At 37.1% G+C, this 21,287-nt stretch overlaps 2 protein-coding genes across 3 annotated transcripts in view; one reads left to right on the forward strand and one right to left on the reverse strand.

The window, feature by feature from the left end:
* The window catches only part of LOC122639406 (peroxisome biogenesis protein 22-like), a 36,210-nt gene extending 19,261 nt beyond the window's left edge, over positions 1 to 16,949 (forward strand). Inside the window, exon 9 of the mRNA XM_043832257.1 lies at positions 16,938 to 16,949. The gene's annotated coding sequence lies outside the window, so the exon portion shown is untranslated. The remainder of the gene's footprint in view (positions 1 to 16,937) is intronic.
* Positions 1,454 to 15,805, reverse strand: LOC122639404 (histone-lysine N-methyltransferase ATXR2). 2 transcript variants are annotated; one of them, XM_043832254.1, is made up of 15 exons: positions 15,635 to 15,805; positions 15,261 to 15,336; positions 14,915 to 15,000; positions 14,446 to 14,810; positions 8,458 to 8,570; positions 8,337 to 8,368; positions 7,639 to 7,790; positions 6,544 to 6,631; positions 6,102 to 6,150; positions 5,949 to 6,003; positions 5,692 to 5,761; positions 5,541 to 5,610; positions 3,854 to 3,930; positions 1,822 to 1,878; positions 1,454 to 1,646 (listed from the first exon to the last, which is right to left on the reverse strand). In XM_043832254.1, the coding sequence occupies exons 1-15, from the start codon at positions 15,716 to 15,718 to the stop codon at positions 1,536 to 1,538; spliced, it is 1,485 nt and encodes a 494-aa protein (XP_043688189.1). In that variant the 5' UTR covers positions 15,719 to 15,805; the 3' UTR covers positions 1,454 to 1,535. The 2 variants fall into 2 exon arrangements, with proteins under 2 accessions (XP_043688189.1, XP_043688190.1); XM_043832255.1 differs by having other exon boundaries at positions 7,639 to 7,786; positions 8,333 to 8,368.
* Positions 16,950 to 21,287: the final 4,338 nt, after the last annotated feature.

Below are 21,287 nucleotides of genomic sequence, written 5' to 3' on the forward strand. Positions count from 1 at the left end.
CTTGTCAATTGTGTTGATTTACGTGAGAAACATGTTTTTTTTAAAAAAAAATCTAAAGTTCCTATGTGGGTATAGCCTGATGGTTTGAATGCCTGATTGCCGTTAGTGAATATGCAGCTGGGTAGGTGTTGATCGCAGAAAGGTATCAAATCTCAAGGCCTATATTAATGGTAAATGTTCTTCATTTTCTAGAACCAAAGCATTGAACCCAAATTCTGGGTTCTCACCTTATCCTTTCCCCCGAATTAAACAGAGCAGCTATACACCTCATTAATTAAAATGAGCTGCCCCAAATTTATAACATAACCAGGAATAAAAGCATCATCAATGGACTCCAAGGGACACGAGTTTACAGTCATTGTATCAATCCATGTTCTTTTGTCGGTTCAACGAAATGTGGCATCACTGAAGCATTGCTCTACGTGCCAGTGTACCTTGCATTACCTGGTAGCACTCTAATGTACTATTTAAAAGAAATCTCCCTGTGGCGCATAAATGGCTGGGATCCCATGTTAAATGGGGTTTGAGGCATAGCTGTGGAGTATAACATATGGAAATGGATACTAGCCGTTTGATATAAAGAAATTGTCCCACATAAGGAAATTTTCTGCGTCTTCTAAGGCTAGTTAATCCGGATATGGCAGTTCTGGACCATGCCAGGAGGGCCCAGCCCAGCAAAACAAGGAGGGTTTTGATCATTTCACAGGTGGGACTCAAGTGTAGCCCCCTGTGAAATGACCAAAACCCCCCCCCCCCCCCTGTTTTACTGGGCTAGACCCTCCAGCTCCCGCTACGATGGAGGAGAGCCAAATTGGCCAGTGATTGCCAATTCACCCTTTCAAGCAAACTTCGGACAAACTCTGTTTGGTTGGACTAGATTAGCCCCATTGATACCTACTCGATTATGGGCATAAGTTGCTGCCTGAAAACTCAAGTCAGGTTGTAATTACTTATAGAAACTACTTATTGCTCTCTCTCTAAATCACGACGAATCTTCGAACATCTGCCCTCCAAAAATCATTCTAGAGAGCTATAAAAAATCTTGCACGTGAGAAGTAATAGCTAAGAATCTTATTTCTTCCAACAGCAAAATTTTTTTAAGATGACATTAAAAAATCAAAGCTTTATGCTCAATGGACTTTCCTACAATGTGTTCATGTGAAACTGCATGGGCAGAAACAGCAACCATCAAATGGCGATACTACCTCCCATCTATAAAATTTTCACTGTTTTGAGTTTTTTGGGCTCAATGGACCTCCCCACAATGTGTTCATGTGAAACTGCATGAGCAGAAACAGCAAGCATCAAATGGCAATACTATCTCCCGTCCATAAAATTTTCACTGTTTTTGAGTTTTTTGGGCTCAATGGATCTCCCTACAATGTGTTAATGTGAAACTGCATGAGCAGAAACAGCAAGCATCAAATGGCAATACTACCTCCCATCAATAAAATTTTCACTGTTTCGAGTTTTTTGGGCCACTCATAGATGATAGCATTAAAACTGACAGCTGAGTTAATAGTTACAATGGAGCATCAGGGTTGATCCTCTATACACTTTGGGCACCTGCATCTGAAACCGTAGTCTGCAAGTAGTACTTGCCTCTCTTCGAAAGGTAGGTCCTCATCAATGTATGAAATGGTAATCTGACAATTTCGATAATATCAACATATCACCATCATTCAGTCTGATTCTCCAGAAACTTAAATGGAGTTTCTTCAGATGCAACTATGTTAGGAAGAATCCCAAATGTGCTTTTTTAACGTCTAATCAATGAGGGACTTAAAATAGATTATTTTTCATGTAAGGGAAAAACCTTACCTCTTCTCCTCTGGAGATGGGCCGGAGTGAAATTATTGTTGCCTGGCCATCTTTGTCCTGCAATTGAACTCAAATTTGTTATTAAATTTTATGTGATTAGAGCATTCACTATAAGCCAAATTATGCACGAGAAAAGCTGAAAGGAGATTAAAAATAAAGATAACTAAGAGAAATATACCACAGTAATCTAATTCATTGTATGATTAAAACTACATGATTTCGAAATTTACCAAAGATGTGTGAATTCAAGAGAAAAGGTGCCATATTTTGGATACATAATTTGTTCAATCAGTTACTGTGAAATAAACCTATTCAATCTACTGCAGGAACTGCCATGTCTAACAACATAATTTAAATACTTTGAACCATAAGTCCATAACTAACCCCACCACAAAGCAATTCCTAGCCTTACAAGTTTCTTAACCAAAGACCCAAATTCAGTAAAACACAAGAAGCAAAGGAATTGCTTGATAATTTTCTGGTGTAGCAGTAATTTGTGATGGATCAGTATAGGAACTTTTATTTGAGTCCAATTGGTGCGGGGTGACTATACTAGGAGTTTCAGGCTTTCTCTTGATCTCAGATTCGCTCACTCTGGGGGTCTACAGAGAGAACTGTGGAGGGTAATTATGCCTGTCACTGGGTCTGGCACAGGGATTTAAAATTCAGATCGGCAAGTAGGATTGGCCTCCAATTCCAGATTCAGATCAGATCAGAATCAGCTGGAAATCGGATGGAATCAGTCCGAATTGGCCGGAACCCTAGAAAATGGCAAAGGGAAAAAAGGCATAGACTTACACGTATCTTTGGGTTTTTGAGATTTTGACTAATAAATCTTGCAGATTTAGCTACAAGAGGTTCATTGACCCCCTGCACCTATAGTAACTAAAAGGAGAAAATGGCCAACAAGGGTGATCTGTGTGCATTCATGGCCGATCCAACATTCCCAAGGTCAGGGTTAACTGGAATCGGATCGGTCGATTTCAGTTTGAATCGGCTGATATTACCAATTCCGGTCTGATTTTTCAAAAACCATGGTCTGGCAGGCTCATTCCTTGGCAGCTACCATGTCCATCTCATGACAAAGGAAGCCAAAGTTTGCAACATGAAAAGCTTGCAGCTACCACAGTATTTGTCACAGGACATTGTAGGACTTACTCCTTACTGATTGGCCTAATGTTCTGATTGACCCTCCTAACTGCTTCTCTCTATCTCGCTGTCTCTCTCCCTCTCTCACAACTAATTGGCGTTGCTTGCTATAGGAGGAGAATTGGTGAGACTCCTGATTGTACTAGGCTATGAATCCTAGGTGCAAAAGAGTTCGAAAAGCGAAACTCTAGTTTCAATTTGAAAAATTGGAACTCTAGTTCCAATAGGGAATGGAAAGTTTTAGTCCTCATTGATGCAACTCAAAACGAATTGCAAAATCAACTAGAAAATGATAAGTTTTAGTCTACTCATTCATCACATAAGGAGCCTTGGAGACATAAAGAGTCAAACATCCATATCCCACGAATTGGGAGGTGAGGCTAGGCTGGGATTTGAAGGGGCCTATCAGGTTACGTTGGACCAGCCTGGGGGCTGACCTTTGGTCCTCTTTGCTCGGATGCTCTGTATAAAACGGTCCTAATTCTCAAAACATAATTGAATTTTTCCCCTTTAACCACAAAGTTAGATTGGATAAAAAAAAAGTAACCCAATGCGTCGAAAATGATAAATAGTTTAAGTGCTAACCAACATGCGGCATGACAGATAATAGTGAATGCGTGAAATAAGGGTTTTACTTTGCAGCCCAGAAGGCAGCAAAATTGCATTTGAAGCGGAAGTCAATCCAATCACAACAACAACAATAACAACATAGCTTTATCCACTCATATCATATAATTTTAAGTTAGAAAATACCAAGACTTAAAACATTAAATATCATAATTGTTACTTGATGCTGAAGCGTGACATCAACTTCACAAATTTGAACTAAAATGCAAAAAGAAAGCTTACAGTCTTTTGATTACAACTTTGCAGCACATATTACCTCCTCTCTTTTGAATGCTTTGGCATTAGGACAACAGGAATGGTTCATACAACTCTGTATGGGGAAGAATGCGGTGCCTATAACAAACCCAAACCACACCCCCCCCAAAAAAAAAAAAAAAAAAAAAAAAGAAGAGAAAGTTAGCAATTGAACAAGCTCATAACTACACAATAATTTGTATAGAAGGACACTGTGACAGTTTAAACTCAAAGCAATTGGTCCTCAACAGATAAGAAAAATTCATGCAGATGATAATGGAGTGCATGATTAATAAGTTAATATAGTTGAGAAAGTTTCACAATTACCACATTGTTCAAGGCAAGTATGTAAGTTGTAACTTTATCTTAATGAGTTAGTCTAGGAACAATGAATAGCAGGAATATTTGAGTAGATACTTAGTGTAGCTTTCAGACAAGACCTGTCATATAATGAGATAATCCTCATGTAAATTGAATCCCTGGATACAATTTGTTTGGATTAGATCATCTGCAAGAGAATTTACCAACATGGGCACCCAATACAACATGTTCCTAAAGGGTGCAATAGCAAGAAGAGCCCCCCAAGGGCCACCTTTCCCAAAGCCATTCTGCTTCTCACTGTCATTGAGTCCCATTCAGTCAACATGCTCTAAGAAAAGGCACCAATCTGAGCTCAGAGGAATGCTCTAATATCCATTGGCATGGAATCCTAACAGTCAATAGGGTACGAGAAAACCTGAATGAGTCTCCTGGGCTATCCGTGAATGTCGCTCAACACCTACAGCTTGGTGCAATAAAATGATGCAAGCATTCAGAAGTGACATTCTTAATATTTATTATTTGGGGTGAGTTTTCTGTCTGGGAGTGTGGCCCCTGTGCCAGCGCAGTGGCCACTGAGAGCACATGTGGAAGCATCAATAGGGGCGGCACTTCCGGTTTTCATAGGGGCGGTGGTGTCATTTTGAAGGGGCCTGTGTCTGCGCACAGGAGCCACACTACCAGACAGGCTCCTTTTTCCCTTATTATTTATAATTATAACTTCTCCACATAAAAAAAAGCTATAAGTTGGCAATTTATTTTATGTTCTATCCTATATTTCTAGTCCAAAGTATAACACTTACATGGGTTACTTCCATGGTTACAATCTAGTCATCAACTTCAGTTGGGCTTGGAAATTTTGGGTGGGAGTTTGATTTCAGTCCACAAACCAACAAGGTTTAAGGCCCAATGTTTTGTTTCAGGCCTCTGAAATTTCGGCACATATGCAACATTTTGGACATCCAGTTTTGAGGCTGAAAATGGATCTTGTTCACCATGTTTAGGTAAGGGGACAGGCAAACAAGACCCTACATACCACATACCTAAACTTTACCAACAGGTCAACTGTATCAGTTGTGACTAAGTATATAGTCTTTATATCTTTGTAATAAATGTATACACCAATAAGTTAGAAATATCCCAAAAAAAATCATTTGAGACACCAAACAAGAAACAGCCACTTAAAACAAAATTTAAAACTCAGGTACAGGATATTAGGACAAGTAAACACAAGAGGGATGAAGAGAAATATGAGGCCGAATTTTGAAGCTTTCAAAGTATTTTAATATCCAGTGAAGATACTGTGGGAATCTTACAGAAAAGGGTATCCAATAAATTACATTTTCAATATGATGCGATAACAGCTCAGCTCTGCCAAAATGAAGCCATACCTTGACAACAAACGGAATAATCATCACCCAGAGCATCAAGAAATGGCCGTGTTATTTGTTCAGCTTTTTCCTGCAGTACATTTTACAAAGCATGAATACCGTAAATAACACAACAAGCTTTCTCTTCATGAATGATATAAGTTGCACTGACCTTTTCCGGATGAGGCAGATCATCGATATATAAGAAATAATCCTCCACTGGTGATGCTACAACCAAATCACTACACACAAGCAATTTAAGTAAAGTTTTCTCAAAGAACCCAAACAAGTTGCTGATACAACATGTCAACTTCCGAATTGGAGAGAGCTGCAGTGTCTTCCAAAAATCAGCCTATTGTTTTAGCTAATTGGAAATCTAGATCTATAAAAGGCAGAATACCAGAAGCCTTACAAAAATGAAGAACTTACAGGTTATTTAACTCAAACATGCCAATGATATGCCCATAGATTTCAAGTGAAAATACTAAGCAGAATCAAGGAAACTAATTTGTTAACCTTCTTTTAAAGTAGAAAGAGAGAATTGAAACAGAGAGTGTAGTTCAATTTGACACTAAAGGATACAGGGCGCACATTCTTTGTCAAAGATTGCTTCCTTTAGAAGCTGCAGTGACTGGAAAATCAAAATGATTCATCAAGAACATTGATCAAAAGAAGGAATAAGAGAAATGCTTTAAGTACAACCCAAATACATATATCATTCTACGTTAACAGTCAAAACAAATTAACTGCTCCATTGAACTAATTAAACTTTAAATTCACAAGATATTGGACCACAGCAGGGAAAATGTGGACGGAGGAGGAGAAAATAAAAGAGCGCATTCAGTGTTACAAGAAAGAGTGAATTAGCTATGAGTTCTAGATAATATAGGCAAGCCAAAAATGATACGAGGTGGAGATAATAAAGCTGCTCAAGGTTGGAAGAGCACAATAAAGGGGTGGGGGGAAGCAATTGATATTCAGAACATGTCTCTTAAGAAATGGAGTCAAAAAACCAAGGGTTTACCGTGAATGCTAATTCCCTTATCTGCAGTCTAAAAGAAGCCTCGTCATGACTACCAACATCATCTGGCAAAGCTATGCAATCCCACCACCTATTGAAAACCAGAAACAAATTTATTACCTGATATATCCTATAAAGCTTAGAACAAAAAAGAAAGAAGACATGAATGGCAGTGATACTAACGTATCATCGACCAAAAAAAAAGAACGATGTTTGACAGAAGTGTCAATATATCTATATCCAGATTGTTATCCTCAAAACAGTGGAAGTGTTTTCTTTATTCATGCAACCAGCCTATCTCTCAAGGTAAGATCGCATTAGGATTGTTCCTTTTTCTCTGAGGGCCTTTGAAATAAAATAAATGGATGGGTTTTGAAGATAGAGGATGGTAACCGCTACAAGTATCTAAGGTCCATACAAATAATTAATGGTTCATAGGGGAATGGAATAAAATAAAATTATTTTTCAAGGTGAAGTGAGAGTCTGCATTTGGTAAAGCTTTGGATTTTCTACAGTGAGTCTCTTTGGAAACATTTCTTGATTCATATATGTGATTCTCACAGTAAATTAATCCTTTCTGCAAATAATCCCAACCAAAAACAAGAAAGTGATTTCTTGGATGACAAGGGAAACTTCTTTGCGTAAAAAAAACACTCTGAATAATCAAATTTTTGCCAGACATAAATAATTTCAAAGAATAGAAAAACCCTTAGAATCCTTTCAGAAAAGTAACACTAAACAGACCCAAAGCTTCCCTCTGTAGAAATCTATTAAAAATAGGTGGAATAGAATGACTTGTAGGAAAGCCATCCAACAATCTAGTTCAACTCGCATTTTGGGCTGGCCTGGAATTAATGGAAAAATCATTAATGCATGAATATTCAGGGATTCTTGTTTCCTAAAGTTCATGAATATGCAACATACAGAAAGTCGGTATCTATTCGACATATGTTAAATAAAGTATTCAGTGGTATGGGAAATGAGATATCCATTCACAATTTTATGTTTAAATTTTAACGATTAGGACTCTATCAATTTGATGAAAGAGCAAAACTTGGCCACAATTCAGAGGCATAGTAGTTTATGTAATGAACTCACTTTTTCTTATAACCCATTGACAATGGTTTCCAAGCCTCCAAGAGCAGAGAAAATCCATAATCCTCTGAACTATTCAGATGACAGTAACTTTCTTGGTTTTCGAGACGAGCTGCTTTCAATTTCTTGTAATTTAAGATAGTGAATGAAACTGCCTGAAAATTCGGATCCGAGTAAATCAGGTTATGGATGATCAATCTGCAATTCAACTTCCTAGTTCTTTTACATTTCTATCTGCATATTGAACAGGATAATTTACCATTTCCAAAAATAAGACAAGCATGACACATGTACTAACATACTCCGATACATTGAATTTGCCTTCAGCATTTACACAAGTGCGGTTTGTTTGATATTAAAATAACATATGTAATGTTTTTGGTATATTTCAACTTCTATTATCTAAACTATTTACCAAAAACTTCTATTATCCTCTGTCACCAATCCAAGGGTTAAGATTGACGCCAATCCTCCATCTGTCTACTAGTTATTTTTTATCTCATTCCTATAGCAAGTGCACATTTTCCATAATTTTAACTTGGACATTGTTGCATTTGAACAAAGAAAAAGGCACAATCAAATGTATACACAGACAAAGGCGTGATCAAATTTATCAGACTATAGACAAAGAATTGAAATAAGGTTCAGAGTGTATTTCCAAGAACTAATCCATGATGGGTACAAGCAAGCTGCAAGCATACCTTAGCAGCAGGGAAGAAAATGTCGTTTGTTTCTGAGGAATGGAAAAAGAAAAATAGCAATAATTAGAAGAAAAATATAAGAAACATGCCTTGAATCTTTGAATATATAGTCAGACATTACCATTAGCATGTTGTACAAACTTCATAAGTGCCTCCCTGCATGAAGATCCTGACCTCTCTCCCGTGCACAATAAAGAATGAAACAATTCCCAATCAGCTTCCGCACATAATTTGCTGCAAAAGTTTGCAATTCAACATCATTTAATATAGTCTTCAATATAAGAGTTTAAGATAAAGATTAATAAATGATCATCAGTGTTAATACTCGAGTTTCCAATCAAAAGCCAAGTGTATTTGGGAAGCACTATATGTAAGAAATAGCAGGAGACCAGGAGTATCGGACTACTACATCAAATAGATTCTGTTTAAGGGACTAATTTTCATATGGGAAACATGAACAACCTCGGAGATTATCATGGAAATTGAATTACAATGTTACGATGCTGATCCTCCATTCTTTTCCTTTTCCCCTCCCTTTCAAAGAAAAGGATCTGTAATAGGTGGAAATGAGAAGAAAGGGGCAAAATGCTCTTGGATATAGAAGCAGCCCTGGGTATAAACATCATAAACAAAAAGAACTGAATGAGAGCTTAGAGAGAAGAGAAAAACGAGAGAATGAGAGAATAATAACTTGTTGTTTTCATTGATAGGAAAGCCCCTCTATTTATAATAGAGGGGAAATTACAAATAGAAAGGGGAACTCCTAATCAGATTAGGAATTCCTAATCATGATAGGATTCCAAGTTACAATAGGAAAAGAACTAGAACTAACAATTCAAATTGAAACTAAGACTAACAACTCACAGTAGAATTAGGACTTGACATAATTAGAAACTAGGACTCCAACTAGGACTAGGAAAATAGAAGATACACATATCAACCAAATCACTGTTCATGTGAACAGTGTCACGTGAATAGTACTTCTCAACACTCCCCCTCAAGCTGGATTATACAAATAAGTAAAGAAAGAAGATCCAACTTGAACTAAAAAAAAAAGAACTCCTAATAATGCTAACACTCCCCCTCAAGTTGGCGCATACAAGGTACTAATGCCCAACTTGAACAAAATGAAAAAAACTAAGTTGTAGTAGAATCCAGCTTGACATATGAATGCAGCTCCCACATAAACCTTCAAGAACTTGAAAAAATAGATCTTCAAAACTTGGACAAACATGATCAGCAAACCGGGACTGGAATGTCTTCCAAAAAGGCAGCTTTCAACGATCTTCAATAGCTATCCAGTGATGAATCTCAGATTGTCATAGTGACTTAGAATCTTGAAGTGAAATAACTAGAGCAACAAGTAGCGAAAACAAACTGAATCAGGCAACGGAAAAAAACTGTATCAATCCAATCGAAAGTCCTCAAATAGGCAACAACCAAATATCTTCAATATTTCAATACTTCAATTTCCCCTTTACGGCAGACTCAACCCAATAACAAAGTAGATACCCATTGGCAATGGTGAAAACTCTGATCGTCTATGCTTTGCACCAAGTGTTCCTGCAAGTTCTGCTTCTACAATGTCTACAGGTGTACTGTACATAATCCCCCCCTCACGTGTAGTACACGTGGACATAACAGAGATAATGTAAAAGATAGGGCAAAAACATAATATTCCAAAATTTTCTAAAAGTGCTATGAGTAATTAAAAAAGAAGGAATGGCAAAATTGTAATTTACCAGAAGTTTCCAAAGGTGTTATGGGTAAATGCCAAAGGTATGTTTTGGGATATGAAGGGAATTAGAATTATTGAAAGGAAACGGTGTTGGAAAAAAAAAGGATGGCATGACTGTAATTTGGTGGAAATCCACTTTTAATTACAATCCAAGCCAAGGGGTAAACTGTTAATAAACCAGAATTTTCAAGGGTCAATTGGGTAGTCAAATAGGAGAATGTATTAAACAGGTAATGGCAGTGCCGTAAATAACCACAATTTTGCAAGGATTTTTTGGTAATCAAAAAGCAATGGATTGCAATAAGTAAAATGATGGTTATGGAGAGTGGCAATTTGGTAAATAATCACAATTTTCAAGAGGCTCTTGGGTAAATAAATAGGGGAATGGCACAAGCTAAGGCAAAAAAAAATGTTACAGTCGTAATTAAGGTGAAATCCAATTTTAGCACAAGCTAAGGCAAAAGGGTAAATCTGGAATGAATTATAAAATAATGACAAAGGAGACTTAGCCACAAAGGAAGGGGTATATACGGAAACACATAAAGTAGATAAAGATATGACTAAAGGAGATACTGTAGATGGACTTTAAGTGGAAGGGTAGTTTGGAGAAACAATATTAAAAACAGTTTAAAGATAAATACCATGACTAGCAAAAGAGGGAAGTCACAATGAAGAGGAAGTCTACCTCCTCACAAAACAGAGGCAGCGTTACAAACAAGGCTGTGAAACCACGACTCTTGCGGGAGTAGGCTCTCTTCTTATAGAGGACAACAATCAACAATCGGCAGCAGAGATAGCAGCAACAATCGATACCAGTTGAGACAACGCAGCATCGATCAGCTAGCACAGCCGAGATATTGATGAACAAGCAAATACTTGATGGAGAATGAAGGCGAGACAGCAAAGCAGTTTAATCGATCAGCAAATCATGGTAGTATAACAACTCCTAATTCTACTATGAGTTGTTAGTCTTAGTTTCAGTTTGAGTTGTTAGTTCTAGTTCTTTTCCTATTGTAACTTGGAATCCTATCATAATTAGGAATTCCTAATCTGATTAGGAGTTCCCCTTTCTATTGTAATTTCCCAATAGAGGGGCTTACCTATCAATTAAATAATTCAAGCATTACAATCAATTCTTCTTCCATCTTCTCTTCTCTCTCAAGTTACTGGTTACAGGTCCTAGGTTTTCTACATGATATCAAAGCTAGGCAACCAGTGACAGATTCTCTCCAAGATTGCCGTTTTGAGAGTCGGTTTGGGTTTTTTGGTTTGAAGAAGAAACCCCTAGTTCAAAGAAGAAGAAGAACTAGGGTTTCATGTATTGAGTTCGTATGACTTTCGTATACTCGGTTCCACCTTGATGTTTGAATATCTCGTTGAAGATTTATTCAATAAACTCTACATCGATTTGAAAAGCTCTTCTTCGAGATGCGAACATTGATTTGTTTATCTCTACATCGATTTCGAATATGATTTCAGCTCTTCTTCCGAGATGCGTTGCGGACTACATACTGATTTGTTTATCGATTAATGAGAAACCTGGTTCTGGGCTGTAGTTGCTTTTGAAGAACCTGCTTTCGTTGAAGGTACAAACCCTTTTGTTTTTCCTCTCGATTTGATGGTGATCAAGGGGTTGAAGTTCAGGACCTGCCCAATTTTTGCTCGGTTTCTCCTTGCTTTTCGTGAGGAAGAAGAAATCTTCTTCATTATTCTCGTTCGCTGGTTGTTAAGAGGTTTCTGATCTCTGCCGGTCTCGAATCTGGTCTCTGACTCCTCCTTTCTCTAGTTTCTCGGTTGCAAGGTTGAAGCCGTTCTTTCCCAGATTTCTTGGTTGCAAGGTTGAAGACGCCACCTTCTTTTTTTATCTTGGGATTATATGCTGATCGAACTCTTCATTGTCGCTGCTGCTGTGTGGTTCGATATGCTTATTGCTTCCTTTGATGTGATCGATTTCTTCGCTACTTTCTCTGATTCAATCGAGTCATGAGGCTGAAGATGTTACTGTACCAAAGGTTTGATTGCTGCAAACGGTATTCTGGTTGCAGATGTTCTTGTAGTTTCTATCGCTTCTGGCTGGTTTTCCCCCTTGTTATCGAAACCCTTGAGATCTTGTTTTCACGGTTTGGTGGTTGCTTGAGGAAGACGATGAATGTTTCACAATGGGTTTCCTTTTATGAGTTGGTTTCTTTTTAGTTACTTTATTCCTAAAGTCTTATTTTATTCCTTTAAGTTTCCCTTCATGCCCTTAGCATCTTCCCTTATTTGCCTTTGTCCTTATTTTACTCTAAATTCCCTTCATGTCCCCTTACTTCTTTATTTGCCAATTACCCCTTGAAAATTCTAGTTATTTTTCAAATTGCCACTCTCCATAGGCATTATTTTACTTGTTGCATCCAATTGCTTTTTGTTTACCAAAAGGCCCTTGCAAAATTTTGGTTATTTACGGAACTGCCATTACCTTTTAATACATTCCCCTATTTGACTACCCAATTGACCCTTGAAAATTCTGATTTATTACCAGTTTACCCTTTGGCTTGGATTGTATTTAAAAGTGGATTTCCACCAAATTACAGCCATGCCATCCTTTTTTTTCCAACACCGTTTCCTTTCAATAATTCTAATTCCCTTCATATCCCATACCTTTGGTATTTACCCATAACATCTTTGGAAACTTTTGGTAAATTACAATTTTGCCATTCCTTCCTTTTTCATTACCCTTAGCACCTCTTGGAAAATTCTGGTATATTATGTTTTTGCCCTATCTCTTACATCATCTTTGTTATGTCCACGTGTACTACACGTGAGGGGGGAATTATGTACAATACATCTACAGACATTGCAGAATGTAGAACTTGCAGGAACATTGGTGCAAAACATAGAAGATCAGTTTTCTCCACTATTGCCATTGGGTATCCTTCGTTATTAGGTTGAGTTGCCGTAAGGGGGAGATTGAAGTATTGAAATATTGAAGATATTTGGTTGTTGCCTATTTGAGGACACTTTCGATTGGGTTGATACAGTTTTTTTCCGCTGCCTGATTCAGTTTGTTTTCGCTACTTGCTGCTCTAGTTATTTTACTTCAAGATTTTATGTCACTATGACAATCTGAGATTCATCACTGGATAGCTATTGAAGATCGTTGAAAGCTGCCTTTTTTGGAAGACATTCCAGTCCCGGTTTGCTGATTATGTCTGTCCAAGTTTTGAAGATCTATTTTTTCAAGTTCTTGAAGGTTTATTTGGGAGCTACATTCATCTGTCAAGCTGGATTCTGCTGCAACTTAGTTTCTTCTCATTTTGTTCAAGTTGGGCATTGATACCTTGTATGTGCCAACTTGAGGGGGAGTGTTTGCATTATTATGGAGTTCTTTTTTTTTCCTTTTAGTTCAAGCTGGATCTTCTTTCTTTACTTATTTGTATAATCCAGCTTGAGGGGGAGTGTTGAAGTACTGTTCATGTGACACTGTTCACGTGAACAGTGATTTGGTTGATATGTGTATCTTCTATTTTCCTAGTCCTAGTTGGAGTCCTAGTTTCTAATTATGTCAAGTCCTAATTCTACTGTGAGTTGTTAGTCTTAGTTTCAGTTTGAGTTGTTAGTTTTAGTTCTTTTCCTATTGTAACTTGGAATCCTATCATAATTAGGAATTCCTAATCTGATTAGGAGTTCCCCTTTCTATTGTAATTTTCCCTCTATTATAAATAGAGGGGCTTACCTATCAATTAAATAATTCAAACATTACAATCAATTCTTCTTCCATCTTCTCTTCTCTCTCAAGTTATTGGTTACAGGTCCTAGGTTTTCTACAGTTAAGCTATGATTAGTACTGCACAATTCATTGCTTCTTTCTCAATGGCTCATTCTACAAATTGGAAACAGGTGCATTCAATGGTATGGTCTGTAGACAAAGTCAAACAAGCAATGCTCTCTCTGTTTTAATTTATTTACAAGTGTCTTCACACATGCAAGCACACATATTTTCAGAATAACAAAACCGAAATGGGGGAAAAAAAAGGTCTTCAATTATAGAGACTAGTGATTAACTGGATCCTTTTCTATGTTCCACACATCTCGTGAATTATGATTACAGTACCAAAGTGTGTTATGTTCTTGAAGCCCTGGTAAATTCATGGTAAAATTTTCACCGCAAATGATATTTTACATGAAAATTTTCTTATTTTTTCAATGTCATTTTTTGCATTTTACATCAAAACAAACAGCAGAAAATCGTTTTTTATAAGAAAAGTTCACTTTCTCAACTTTGCACATGGAAACAAACGGATCATTAACAGAAACCTTTGTCCAAGTAACACCATGAGCTAAACAGCGATTATTACTCTAAACTGTAGCAAAGAAACTAGTTTTCCTAACCTGCAGTAGTTTGCTTCTCCACATCCACCAGGACAGGGAACAACTGAAGGTAAGGAGAACTGGTTAGAGTGAGGCAAAACCAAGTCACCATTCATTAATGCCGCGATAACCTCTTTAGGGAGAGGAATTTTATCATCTTGATCACTTGATGAGCATGATTCTGATTTTTTATGACCCATCATAAGAGAATTCTCTTCTTCATCCAATGAATCATCTAGACAAAACCCTTTTGAAGTGTGTTGATGCATTCCCACACAATCCTTGCTCGAAGATAAACCCAAGTCTTGCAGATAGAGTTTCCTCCCAATTTGAAGTTCTATTGAACCAATAAATCGGAAACAATAGCTACATACCAAACAGTCAACCTGCAAAGTTGGAAGAAGGAAAAAAGATCCAACCTTTTTATGCCTTTCAAAAAAATAGTGGAAGAAATGAGCTTTAGTGGAGTGAAACAAAGTTCAGATAAGACCTTATTTGAACTGTGCTGAGCACCAACAACCATTTGATCTTTCAAAACAAGATTATCTTCTGCAAATTCTCTTTCTGCATAGACACCTGCAGCTCACCGGTTGAAATAGAACATATCACACCATGTAACCCAATTTGCTTTCTAATAATGCATCGAAAGTGACAACACTCAACAAACTTAGCATGAAGCTAAGTAGTACAAATAACGACACACACAAAACTGTTTGTTAAAATTCATAACCGAACAAAAAGCAGATTACAAGAATCGCACAAAGAATTACCATGGAAAAGGAAGGAGGAAAGTTAAACAATGGAGAAAAAAGAACGACATTTTAAAAGATGCATACCCTTCCCGTACTCTCCATCCTGCTTTATGCTGATACCTCGGCATTGCCTGGTTTTTATTAGCTTGTCGAAATAGTCCTGCACACTCCAAAGATTAGGAAACAATTAAACCGTGTCATCGATCTGGAAAACAAACAGAAATATAATCTGCTCTTAAAGCGGATGAAGAGCATGAAAAATAATCACATTTACTTCCAAATTAAGTGTGAATAATTAGGAAAAACTGTTCGTTTGTCAGCATTAATGGAATTTCACGGAATTGAGTCAAAGAAAGAACACAGATTATAATGTGAAAAAAAAAGAGTCAAAAAGGAGGAACAGAACACAGAAAGATAACCGAACGCGATAGAGAGAGATGGGGAGGGGGGGGGGGGACCTGAACTTCGTGAGGAGATGGAGGTTTAAGAAGCGTATCGATTTTATCCGCGAACTCAACATCGAGAGTGCAGATGCTCGTCATTGAAGACGCTAGTTACTATCACTTCTTCGGATTTCTCACTCACTTCGAATAACGAAAATCTCTACATAAATCGCTTCATCATGATGGCAGCGGTAATGACTAGTGAAGGAACAAAGTGCCGTTTTATCTTTCACGGGGCACCGCCGGACTCTCCGTTCTCGCTGGTGGCTGGACTGGTGCCGAAACTTGGGCTAGGACAACAGTGTGAGAGAGAGATGTAAATGGAGAATCGAAAACCCGGATTTGATTCGAATTCGTATCCGTTAATTAAGATAACCGAACCCGTTTCGTGACGACCACGCCCATATGCATTGGGTCATTTCACAAGTTGCTGGGCTGGATCCTCCGGCTCCCGCCACGCCTGGAAGAGAGCCGCATAACCAAACGTCACGAAGGAAGCAGACTGAGGATGGCATTTCAAAGTTGTCAAGCAAAGTGCCAAATCTTAAGCATAAAGGGACAACGGTTCAGGAGTTTTTGATCTCGAACTTGGAATAATCAAGTGGACATCTTCGATGTTTAATAAAGGGAAAAAATTTAAAACCAGTTCCGATTGAACGACTTCTAAAAATGAACTGGTGGCAGAGCTCTGTGGCATTCTGCATGGATGGAGGACAGCGGTTGCAGATCATATCATTCTAAGGGAGATATGGTGCTGCAACAGGACTCTTTTTGACCATTTGTCTAGAGAGACCTTCTCTTCCATATCTTGATACTGCTTATCGTATTTTTTTAAACTTGTAGAACTAACGCATAACTTTGCTAACATATCTTTTGGATGGCAGGCTTTCTGTTTCTACCTAATTATATATATATATGTGACCTTTTTCATAAAAAAAAAATTCTTAAGCATAAACTGACGAAATTTTGCTGCTACCTGGGTTGCAAGAATGTTTCTACCACCAGGGTTGCAGGATTGTTTCTGCTACCCGGTTCACAATCAAAGAAATGGAATAAAAATGATATTTTGGAAAATACAATAACCTAGGAAGGTATTTGTGAATCCTAAGTGGAAGTGAATTATTCCATTTCTTTTACTGCAAACCCAAGTAAGAGGAACATTCATGCAAACTAGGTAGCAGCAAATTTTTTTTTTGCTAAACTCCCCATTGCCCTTAATTAGCTACTTGAAGTTTCAGCCACCTTCGTAGCAATTTGAATTTAAAAAATAAAACATTGAGAGAATATCCTAATTTGATTCCGACGATTTATGACTTAGCTTTGTCATTTTTTATCTTGAATAGTTTGACTATTGATTAGGCTTTTCAAAAGTTTGATTTGACTTGACTTGATCAACTCCCTCCAGTCGAAAACCAAACCTAATTTTCTAACTATGGGTAAATTTATAATTTCTTATTCATCAAAATTGGTTACGATAAGATTTTTTCCCTTCTTTAGAGAGAGAGAGTTTCATCCTATAGTTATGAGACGGTGAAGTCACAGGTTGCAAAAGGTGTCTTTAAAATGCAAAGTTCTCCTTGACAATGCCTTCGTTCTTTACTTACTTCCTTGCTTGTCTTGCTCATGGATCGCCTTGAAAGAAAGAACCATGTATTATAATCGGAGAGGAAATCAGGAGAAGTTTCATTGATGGTCAGTTGTTCTCGGGCAAAAAACCGCTTGGTCGATTGGTTGGTGGCTTGCTAATTAGAGCACATGCCCCCCAATGGTTAGATATCTCTTGTAGTTGATAGTTAAAATCCCATGGGCATTTTGGTGAGATGTGTCTTTCTCGGGATGAAATAAGGTGCTTCGCACTAGGTCAAAAAAATGCCTTGCTCATGGGTTGTTGGTCTTGGTCATTGAGGGTGTGGCGTTTGTAAGTGGTTAGAAGTGAGCTTTTGGGTTTTATTTTAGGTGGTTGGTTTCACTGTTACTAATAGATATCAAAAGAAACGACAGAATGGAAATCACAACTTTTTTTTTGTTTCAAGAACTTGGAAGTTATTTGTATGTTAGGAGTCACAATTTATCTTGTTGCAAGAACTTTGAAGTTATGTATGTATTATTACATGGGAAGGAAAAGTTTTGTGGAAAAAGAAAATCATTTGCAGACATGGAAAGAACTGATGCAGAGTCAATCAATAGAAATGGATAAAACTGCTAATGTGGTGTTGGATATTAAGGGTGGTTCTTCTTCTTCTTCTTCAACACATGATTCGTTGGGTCTGTGTTATGCGTTACTCTATTATTTTCTCATCATTAAAGAGGATAGAGAGCGATTAAAGAAGTAATTTTGCAATTTGCAAATTCCATTTTGTAATTAGTGAAATAGTTTTGCCAAATTGGTACGACTTTGCCAGTAGGGATGTAAACGGATCGGATTCAGCTCGGATAGTGCTATATCCGCATCCGCATCCGATTAGCTTTCGGACGGATTCAGATAGTGCTAAATGGATACGGACACGGATACGGATCGAATATTTTATCTGTTTCATGTAAATATAGCTTTTCAGATAGCTATAGCCTATCTGTATCTGTTTAGCTTTCGGACGGATTCAGATAGTGCTAAACAGATATGAACACGGATACGGAAATGGATTTTGACTATTCATTTACATCACTAGATTTTGGCAGGGGTAGGAAAACTGCTTTGCATGAATGGTCTGGCAACTTTCCCACTCCAATTAATCAAACAATCTATTTTTTTGTGTTTTTTAAAAAATCTGTACAACTATCGCACTGTATCAAAACCCTGCTAAACAAATGGGCTATGTATATGGTTTTTCTTTAGATTCACCTAAAAGTTCTTGTCATTTGATTCTACATCATATTAGTGTTTCCATCAATGACCCACCTTCTCTATTTTACTAATTTATTAGTAAATGTCTTCAAGTGTGCTCTTTTTAACTTCCACAATCTTATCCTAGCAGAACAAATAATCTCACATTTCCTACAATTCAATGTTTTACAATATGTCCATTAATCTATGTTGAGTGGTTAAGCTCACCCCTAATATAACGTTACAATCTTTAAATAATAATCTATCGGTCCTTTTAGTTAGAAATAAATCTATTTGGCTACCATTTTGCCCATTTTAGATTTTTTTTTAAGTGTTCTTTTCTCTTTTCAAAGTATGTATTTATTATTGATAAATCATAAGTCACAATAAATTCTAAAACTGAAGCCCCCTCCTCATTCCTATCTCCAAGATTGTACTCTTTGTGAATACTTTCATAACCTTTACTATCTTTTCAACATGTCCATTTGGATTCCCCTTATAATAATCTTTTCTCTCATTCGTTCGGCAAACCCAGACATATTAAGGAACAAACTTCTCATTCTTTTGATGACTCAATTCCTTTGAGATCAAACTCAAATGTTTTCCCATTCATTCAACAAGCCCAGACGCATTAAGAAATATGCATCTAGCCTCATGTTGGGATCTATCTCTAATTTCTTCTTTATCCCCGACTTTTTGGAGTATCATCCTACTATTGATGTTTTTGTCCTTCTCTGATTTTTGTTGTATCATCCTTTTATTGATGTTTTGCCCTTCCCCAGGCTTTAGATGTATCATCTTTTAATAGATGTATTGATACTTAGATATAGGTCCCCCTTCCATCTTGCCTTTGGGCTTTGTTATTGTACTCTGCTTTTAGTCTTAATTAATTTTCCATTCACAAAAAAAAAAAAAAAAAAAAAAAAAATATATATATATATATATATATATATATATATATATATATATATATATATATTCCTTACTAATTCCTTGAACTAAATTTATCCATTTGTTTTCAAAATTGTTTCTTTGTATTTTTATTTAATCCTATTTGAGGTTTGTAAACACTAATTATATTGATAATTTTATTTCCTAACACAAGTTTGATGGATATTCATCTCCATTTCTTTTAACATCTACAACATCTTTTTTTTTTAATTTATCAACTTTTATTATGGTAATTCTTCTTCTTCTCATGATACCTATCAATTCTTAACTCTTTCCTTTTAAAGTTCCTATGCTCCAAGATGCTAGTCTAATCCTACATTTTTTGACTAGCTTCTTTACCCGCACTCATCCGTGGTGTGAGAATCCTTCTCACTTGTCACCATAATTAGGCGTTGAAGCAGTGTGTCACTTATTGGGGACACTAGCTAACCCTTGCTCACATTCGTTACATCTTGGGTCATAGTGCAACGCATCATTTCTGAGGGATGCCGTATCATAAAGTTGAAAATATAAAATTCTAGAATCCATGCAAAAGGGTTTGGCTAAGGTTTTTACAATCTCGGCTGCCGACCTAATGCACCAAACCTCATCTTTTAGTTGGGATTGGGATCGGCAATAGAAAACATTGAAGGAGTTTGCTCACTAATGGTGTAAATTGCAAACCAAAACCGTTTACTGAAATTGAATCAAACTGTTTAAACTGAAACCGAAAAATCGTTTACTAATCAGTTCAGTTTTAGTGTTAAGAAGTGATTTATTAAAATGGTTTGAATTTTGATTTTAAATAGTGAAACCATTTAAACCTTCAGTTTTGACTAGAACAGGTATGCTATTGAAACCGATTATACAAACTACACCAATTAAAAAAAAGGGGTTAGCCTTGGCATTCTTTATTCGCCCTCTAGTGTTTTGTACTTGTTTTATACCATGTAAATTATTTAAATTATTTTTATTTCTAAAGTCACAATTTGTGCTTAGATGACATGGTTCAAGTCCAACAACATCAGATTTCTTTATTGGACTACAAAAAAATTGGTTCGTTCGACTCAAATCAACAAACAAAATCGAATCCAAAACCGATAAAAACATTGAACCAGAACCATTTATTAATTGGTTTCAATTTGGGATATTGAAACAGTCTTATGAATATATGCTTTGATCGTGGTTTCTACCCTTTATACTTTGAACCTAACCAATTACAGAACCAAACTGATTAACACCCTTAGATCCCCTCTCCAGCGCACTCCCAGATGTCAACATGTGGCCAAGGTGCTGTTCGAACAGCGAGGATTGATATACACACCCGAGCTGGAAACCTTTTTCTCTATTGCATGTGCACTACGCTCAAATGTGCACATCCATTCTTGTCGTTCGAACGACACCTCGGCCATGTGTCGATCGCTCGGGGTGCACCGAACATCTTCCAGCGTACCCCCGCACCGCCGTCGAGGAGCCCGATCCTAGATCCTCACCGCCCAACCAATGGTGGTCTTGGTAGAATCGTTAAGGAGCTTCCTGTAATTTCACTCCTTTGAAGACTGCTCTCCAAACTCCAAAATCCATACCAACCCTCCTGCATCGGCCATCTTAGAAGCTCTCGTTGTTGTTGTTGAGGTCTGAAACCTCAGAAAGGTCGTTTTCCCTTATTAAGAGACGCTGTTCCATCAAACTCAAACACAACCCTTTCTATTAATTTTCAAACCCGCCTCTCTTCTCTCCTCCAAACTTCATTTGCAGGCAAAGCGAAGCAATACCAAACAATACCTTCTCAAACGCATTTAAACAAATAATATAAACACACAAACTCTACTTCAAAACCAAGCCAAAACTATTTAAACTGTCACATTTGTGAAATAGACAACACCCTCTAAGTCCCAAGTCCTTTTCTCCTGAACA

The sequence above is a fragment of the Telopea speciosissima genome, chromosome 9, assembly GCF_018873765.1.
Source record: "Telopea speciosissima isolate NSW1024214 ecotype Mountain lineage chromosome 9, Tspe_v1, whole genome shotgun sequence".
Lineage (NCBI taxonomy): Eukaryota > Viridiplantae > Streptophyta > Magnoliopsida > Proteales > Proteaceae > Telopea > Telopea speciosissima.